This window comes from Atta colombica, unplaced genomic scaffold, assembly GCF_001594045.1.
Source record: "Atta colombica isolate Treedump-2 unplaced genomic scaffold, Acol1.0 scaffold88, whole genome shotgun sequence".
In the NCBI taxonomy this organism is placed as follows: Eukaryota; Metazoa; Arthropoda; class Insecta; order Hymenoptera; family Formicidae; genus Atta; species Atta colombica.
Genome location: NW_017259581.1, coordinates 1,494,993 through 1,503,459, shown reverse-complemented (window position 1 = coordinate 1,503,459; position 8,467 = coordinate 1,494,993). Strand labels below are relative to the sequence as shown.

The 8,467-nt window shown below is 33.7% G+C and overlaps 1 protein-coding gene and 1 long non-coding RNA gene across 2 annotated transcripts in view; one reads left to right on the top strand and one right to left on the bottom strand.

Moving 5' to 3' along the window:
* The first annotated feature begins 1,121 nt into the window (after positions 1–1,121).
* LOC108693092 lies at positions 1,122–6,915 on the top strand. Its single transcript, XM_018201791.1, has 12 exons — positions 1,122–1,487; positions 2,253–2,487; positions 2,924–3,154; positions 3,310–3,404; positions 3,568–3,637; positions 3,753–3,920; positions 4,047–4,429; positions 4,594–4,755; positions 4,914–5,230; positions 5,382–5,917; positions 6,101–6,327; positions 6,688–6,915. Exons 1-12 carry the CDS (start codon positions 1,480–1,482, stop codon positions 6,860–6,862), a joined length of 2,607 nt encoding a protein of 868 aa, XP_018057280.1. The 5' UTR covers positions 1,122–1,479; the 3' UTR covers positions 6,863–6,915.
* Positions 5,763–8,467, bottom strand: part of LOC108693093 — a 3,994-nt gene continuing 1,289 nt past the window's right edge. The window contains exons 2-3 of the long non-coding RNA XR_001932011.1: positions 6,109–6,170; positions 5,763–5,838 (exon numbers count right to left, since the gene is read on the bottom strand). This is a non-coding gene — a long non-coding RNA (uncharacterized LOC108693093). The remainder of the gene's footprint in view (positions 5,839–6,108; positions 6,171–8,467) is intronic.

Here is an 8,467-nt window from a genome sequence, read left to right as displayed (position 1 = left end):
TATATATATATATATAGAACAGAAAGCGATACCCAATATTTTTTCGTACGAGACAGATATATAATTATAACAAAAAGTGTGAGATAGTTTTAAGTATCTGTACATACATTTTTTAATTTATAGCTTCTGTCTTGTATTTTATTGTGAAAATTGGCTGGTGAGGACTTTTAATTATATATTTCGAAATCTATTTTTATTAAAATGTATCCAACCGTAGAATCACTTAAAGAAAAATGTCTAGTTATATAATTCGTTATCCTTGCTCTAATCTTTGTTTTTATAAGTGATAAAAAAAAAATTAATAATTCTATTCATATTAAATAATACAGATATTACATAATTTCAATTTAAACTTCGATTAATCGAAGTCAACTTAAATTAATTATCTTTAAGGTTGCCGATAGTAGGATTTGCTAAAAGGTTTGATATTCTTCAAAATTTTTCACAAAATATTTTTGTGCAAATATTTATGGAATTCTTCACATCTTAATCATTAAAGATTAAGCATCAAGAGTTCCTTGAAAACGTAATTAAAATTGAAAATCAATGCATATAAAATCCGAGATAACCGAAGATAAAGCGAACTTGTTAAACGCGATGAAAAATTGATCTATTATAAATAAACTGAATCAATATATATCAAGTGAATCTAATGTTATGTTTGATATATCACATAATATATCAAACCAATTGATATACCATAAAATCATATCCTACAGAAGATATTTCTGTATTTTTTGTGACAATATATAATGTTAATTATTACAGATATATGCAATAATTAATAAATATATTAGTGAACAATATATAGAATATCTTTCAACAAAATTATATAATTTTATTATATAATCAAATTTAGTAAATACAGAATCTCATTTTGTAAAGATTATGTATAAAGTCTTATCGAGAATATGTATAATTTTATTATATTTATTTTAATACACGTATATGTGTAAAAATAAAATGTATATAATAAAATTATATAATTGTTTTCCTTTTTTCCTTTAAATTTGTTTTACATGGAACATCATAAATATATATGTTTCACATTACGTACATGAATATATGAGAAAAAATTGTGAAGAGACAACTGCGCGAACATCAGCGATGATCAGCGAAGACGGAGCTGCCGTTATATTTGTGCACGCACACAGATAATCTGTGAGGAGATCAATATCGGGGTATGGCGACGCAGGAGGAGCGGCTTCGCACAGTGCAATCATTTACGATCGACGATTGACGGAGAGAGAGAAAAAAAATGGCACACGACATTTCTCGCCGGTCGACAAAGCGACCAGGATACATCTCCACGAATCACTTCTACAGGATCACAACCGGGTATCTGGAATCGCACTAGCGATACGGTGGACGCGTTCCTTGACGGAACGAGCGTATATCGAGGAAATCGACAGCGGAGCTTAAACGGCGTGAGACCGGTTGATAGATCGCTACGCGCCAAGACGACGATTAATCATCACCATGGCGAAGTATGCCCACACTTAATTACGTCGCCTCATCTAATTAGACCGCATACTGGCACGCACAGCAGGTTTCGCTACTTTCGCTCGCGACGACACTCTGTTTACTATTTCCTCTATTCTTGTAATCGCACAGAAGTCTCAACTTATATGTCCCAATGCAATGATTATGTCTCGCAGCTTCCCCGAGCCTTGTGAAAGAGCACGCGAATTTTCTTTTAGTATTCAAATACTAGAAGAAAATTGGCTTGATGCGATCCTCCCATAGAGTACTGCTCCGGATTGCTCCGTTCTGCGGACTAATGAGCTATTAGAATCGTTTTATGCTACTTGTAATTTAATCTTATCTAGCCTCGATACTGTATCGGTTTTTGGGACTGACAGTGATGTTCGCTCGAGTGATTCAATCACGCGTCCAAACTGAAACATTTCACAGAACGCGTTCTTTGCATTGCACAATTTTCTATAATGAAATATTTTAAGATATTTTCGCATTCGTTGCCAATATATTTAGATAGATCAGATCTGGGTAAGCTATATGAATCTTGCAGTCGGGAAGTAAATTAATCTCTCCATGAAAGTTATGTAATATGATTTATCATGTCTATAAGCCTACTGTTTTGGTATAAACTCCTCGCTTATTTGTAAAATTTACATCTGCTTTTTATATTGTTTTGTATCCAAACTTTATACCTGATTAATACTAAAATAAGCTACTTATTCTAGAATTCAGAATGAATTCTAGAATAGAAAAAAAAGATACTTTGTTTTCAGAGAGATGATGATAGTATTCGTTTACGACACTGCAAAGTGTTGTAAAGAGGAAGATGACCCTGCTGAAGCAGTTATGTATTTCCATCCCGCTTGGGTATCTCTCACGCAGAGATTAGCTCTGGCGGGACAGCTGATGGGTGTGCATCACTTCCTGACAACATCGTTTTCAGCGCCACGCTCTATCACATTGCAAGGTGGAAAGTTTGTACTAAAGAAGTTTGGGCAATATGTGCTAGTAAGTACTCTTCACTGCAAGTAGTCAATTGCTGCTTTGCATTTATGTGCAACAATTTTAAATAAGATGCAACTTGAGAGTAAGATTTATATATAAACAGATAATCTGTAATATTTGTAATTTACTTATTATAATATAATCATGTATTTTCTCTTGAAGATATTGATAACATTAAATAATATTAATGTAAAAGAATGTCAATATTAAATTTCAAAGCTACTTGTCTTTTCTAAAGATTCCTCCAAGGAATTTAGAGTACATTTTGCATGATAAATTTATTCTTTGTATATATTACTGTATTTTGTATTATTCAGTTGATATAGATGTTAATTGATAATGATTATTTGTCCCAATATTTACAAAGAGCTATATCTGTTATACTTTATGACTCAGTTTATGAAATTAACAATCGTAAATTACGTTGTTTAATTTTTAGGCAGTGGGGACTGATAGAAACATACACGACTGGATACTCGAAAGACGCGCCGACACTCTGGAATCATTATTGAAGTTCTTTCACTGCGACCTCGTCCAAATTCTAGAATCCTTAAACAACGATCGTAATAGATTCACCGAGAAATTGTATCAGATGTTCGAGACCTATCTGCCAATTCTTCAACATAGTGCCAATCTGTTTTCTAACATTCCTGTTATTAAACTTCCTAAGGTTAGTGTAGATATTCAATGTAGAAACTAAATGCTAGAGGATAGAAAAAGAAATTTATGCCCAACATAAATATGAATACCAAAACGATTATATAAACTTACATGATTTTATATATTGTTTTTTTTTTTACGATAAAAGTGTTTCTCTTAATATAGAGTGCCAGCAATATATTCCTGGAAGGAATGCAAGTGTTACAGCATTGTCAAGAGATAAATGGCATTTTGGGTGGAGCGTTGTTTTATAATAACAAGTAAGAAATAGATCCATAAGTAAAATCATCGCTTTGATGTATCGTATTCTAATATATTTTCTTAGAATGTTATTAATGTTAATTATTACTCATACTAATGTTATTAACTGCTGTTTATTATTTTGACTGGAAATTATCTAATCTTTATTAATCTTTCTTTCAGAATAGTCTCAACACAGCTGGGAGCAGATCTAACAAAGCAAATAGTCATAACGGATCCTTACAGAATAAAGGTATTTTTATTTAAATGTAAATGTAATTCTCTCACATTGATCGATTAGAATGACACGTCTCACTTCTACCAATCGCTTCTATTCACAAGACATTTATAATTTATTGAATTTGAAGGCTCCTGCAGAAAGAATACCCACAGAATTTCACTTGCCGATTGGTGTTCAATTGTTACAAGTATACATAGAGCGAAAGCAATTCGCAAAATTGATGCAAGAGGCAAATAATGAACGATATTACAATTCGTGTTTAGATACCGTGACCAAAAAGATATTACACAGAAAGGTAGGTGTGTGAAACGAGCAAAATATTTAAAATTTAATTTAATATCCTTATCCTAAGCATTTCGATGAAAATTGTAATAATGAGCAACTTGTGAATCATCTTGTATTCAATTCCTTGAACTTTCAGACCTTATCCAAAACTGGTGTTAAGGAACCGTCCGGGATGAAGCGAGATACATCGAAAATTTTTACAGTTCCCGAAGAAGGCGAACTAGACTCCACGAATTACTCGGCACCGCAATACGTGTCGTCTGTATCGCTTGCGATTAATCACGAATCACCGATCAGACGCAAGCAAGAGATCAAATCAGAACGTTCCAAAGGTGGTATCACTGCCCATCCACTCACGCCCAGTGTCTGTGCGACACCATTGAAAGATGTAGATCGGGTGTTACATGGGAATGCTATGCTTATCTGCTCGTCTGAGAGCGGTGGTGAAAACGAGGAACTTAGAAATTCATCGAAAAGAGACGACGACGACATTCCCGATGTCGTTAAAGAAGCACTCAGGTACCTGTTCATTTTCAAACTAATTTTTAGAAATTTTGTAAAACATGCAAGATTATTCGAGGACATGGCTTTTATGGCAAACGTGAAAATAAGATTGATGACAATCAATTTTCTAGCTATCAAGTAATCGAATTTTCATATTTTTTATATCATATATATAACAGATGTAAACGCTTGAACAAGCTGAGAAACGCTACTTCGAAGAAGAAGCTGATGAAGAAAAAGGATCCCGACAGGAAGAGCATGAGTTTGCCAGATTTGACGTCATCAATTAAACCACGTTTGATCGGTATTCCTAGGACTCATCAACCGGAACTAGACAAAATGTAATTGAGATTTAATACTGTAATTACCTGCTTACCGAATTGATTATTAAGTTAGTATAATTACACTTTAAAAAATTAAACTAAATAATGAGGCTGAACTTAATATTTAAAATGAATGTTTTATATTATTTTACTATTACATTATATTATTATAATAGATTATGCAAATTAAATGAAGCCTCACCGGATGACCACGATTCAAATTCATTCCGACGTAAGTCCAGAAGTAATATGCGGCACTCGCGCACTATCGTCGATCCCTGTTATCCTGTCTTCCGATACGATGGTCTACCAGTCTCACAATCATTGTACGAGCAATACATCGCTTCCCATTGCGAGGAGTTGCGTGATAATGGCGATGGCATTTATGAACGCCATGGCGATGATGACAATCTGCAATCAAGGAATTTGCCGAGCGATCTAACGAACGCGAAATTGCCGATAAATAGCAGCCAGAATTCAATTACGAGAGAAGGTATGTTATTCAAATTTGTAAACTAAAAATCCAGCAAAAAATATTTTTTAATATAAAAAGAAGAATGCATCTCTCAAAAAGCAATAGTAATAGTAATGTCGTGAATATTCGAAATATACTTCAAACATTTGTTTTAAACATAAATCTTTAGAATGCGCCAAGCCTGGATACGACAAGAGCAAGCAAGAGACATACAAGAGATCAATGAGTTTACCGCTGAAGCCACTCAATGTCGTAGCTGAGGTGTCCAACGGCGATGATCGACGGAAATCGACATCGGAGTGTGGTGATATAGGAAGCTCGTTTGAATTTCCGCAAAGACGGAAGCTGGACGGTTTACAGTTGACGCCGCTGATGTCAAAGCTGAGTCTACTGGCCGACGAGCGAACTAGTGGTTTCTGCAGTCGCGAGACCACGCCGAGCGAATTCCGCGATATGTCCGGGTTTTCCGGTGGAGTAGCAGTCACTACTACGATGACGAATCAGCTGATTAAGCAGAAGTTGGAGTCCGTCGAAAAGGAAGCGAGTGATGGTGAGGATGAACTAGATGAAGACTGGGTCAATAAGGACGAGCCTGTCGCCTGCCTCATCAAAACTGAGCTCTTTCTCTGCGGATATCAAAATATGGTGTTGGTATTACTAATGGAAAACGGCACTGCGAACAATCCGGATTTGATACATGCTCTGGTAAATACATAAATTTTTAAATGAAATTCATTAGATTTAAGAATTAAAAAAATTGCGATGAAACGAAGGATTATTTTTTATGAACAATAATATAATAAAATATTTTTGTTCAAAATATTTTTTGTGTGTTATTCTTCTAAAGATGTAATTGTAGAAATAATATAAATAATTTGTTTCTTGTAGTGGCATACTTGCGTAAGCACGTTGGGCAAGCTCGAAACACGGCTGCAACAGTGTCTGGAGCCGCTGCCATCTACGGAGAACAAGGAATTGTATAGTATTCTGAGTGTGGATCCACAGTGGGACACGGTGCAACGTTCTGGACTCTGGGGAGTTACCGAATTGGACATCGTGTCTTGCCTTCACGACAGATTTACGCAAGCTAGCAGTTTGACCGACATTATCGTCAGGTAATTACAAAGATCTCCTATATCTTCAAAAATTTAACAAATTTATTGTTTCTTTATGTTATATTTAATTTATATTACTTGAAACTCTCCCTCTTTTTCATTCGCCAGTTTTAGTTTTATCCTTATAAGACAAATATCTTCTAGAGGATCAAGATTGCATTAAAATAATTACTACGGTTATTACTTGCTTTAGTTCACGCTTTAGAAGATTTATTTTGCCAAGTTACAAGTTGCAGTATAAATTTGCAAAAAATATATACGAAATTCTTATAACATAAATGGCGAACGAATGTGTTATTTATGACGAAAAAGTCGAGTTTGGTTAAATTAAAAGCATCAAGGAATATTTTTATTGAGCAGAACAGAAGACACAGTGGTTTACGGTAATCAGAGCGGAGGAGTAGAAGTTTTCTATCAGCAAGCAGTAGCACCGAGTGCTTTTGCGGCACTTCCCACCCCGGCGGATCTAATGGGAATCGTAGCTCTCAAGGCAAAACGTCGATTGGAAAGAGATCATGGGATCGTGCTACTGTAAATTCAGGACTGCGCGTTACTTCTTTTTCTTTTTTGCAAAAAAAAAGAGGATAATGCATACGGTCACGATTTCGCTTATTTGCACTTGGCAAGAGAAATTATTATATCCAAGAGAGAAGAATCGAACATTACTTTGACGAGATAATTTTAATGGGAGATATACGAGAATGTTTTTCTACGTATATTTTTGTAATCTGTGATTTTCCAATGTAATTTTCGAGCGTAATTCCGAAAGAATCGGTGGAAGATCGAAGAGCTTTTATATACCGCTGCAATGTACCTATGTAATTTCTATCGGTCGAGAAATTTTCTATGATAGTGGATCGACCAACCAGTTTGTACTTTACCGTTTCATCAATCATGCAAATCAATCACAACAAATATTATTTATGTTATATATGTTATTGTATATAAGATGTCTTAGAATCGACGGAAAGTAGATTCTAACATTATGGTTCCATTCGGGGAGCGCGCTGTTATGCCATTTTATTTATCTTTATTGTTTATTAAATAAGGAGAAAATGACGCACATAGCGCGCTCCTCGAATGCATTCTATATATGTTTTTAAAACTTAAAGACAAGTATAAAAAATTTTAACTCGCTAGTATATCGCAAAGCATATCTCAGTAGATTCTGATTTATAAGTCATTAGAAACGAGAAGTCTTTCGGGAATCAGACTTCAAAAGTGAAAATAGATAATATAACATATTGTTCATAATTTAATTTTTGAAACGATTTTATCTTAGCTTTTTTTTAAGATTTTTATTTGATATTTATTATTCACCGTATCTATATAATTACTATAAATAATAATATTGCCTTTTCTATTATTTAAAAATTACTCTTAAGATGTAGAATATTTATTTAAAAAATAATTTATTTCAGATTTTGTAAAGTACGACATTGTATCTTCATTGATTCTCGGACATCCTGTATATAGTCGATTTATTGTACATATACATTCATGTGCATAACAAGCCATTAGTAACTTATTTGCATTTTAATCGAATCAGCGCGAATTAGATATTCAGTTTTATTAGAAGATAATTAAATTATATTCTCCAAGTATATATTCCCCAAAAACGAAAATGGAAATCAGTATTCCGCGAATGCGTCCAATATTTCTAGTCGCTCTTGCTTTTGTAGAGAAAACATAGAAACGATAATAATAATGCAAAAAATAAAAAAATATCTACTCGATGTTGTCAATTTTAATGTAAAGATATTTTATGCGACGTTTTACGCGCCACTTTTTGCAATGCCATCGCTGTCTCGGTATTAAATCCGTTTTTGTTTCATAATATTTAAATAAAAATGTCGATGACCTCGCATAGAAATCTTCCGTGAAACAAGTTTTTCGTAACAACGATGTGCAATGTTTCCAAATGTTATATTGTAATTAATTTAAATGTTAATAACTGCATCGAAATTTTTTAGCGCAGAGTTGAATCATGTTATATATGTATATCATTCCATGCATTCTCTGATGACTTTTTCTCTGTATCTAATAGTTCTTGTTTGAGATGAAGTCTAATAAAGCGATTTATCATTCTCTTTACGTTCTTGAATTTATTTTCCTGTGCTTAAAATTAAAATACGCCGGA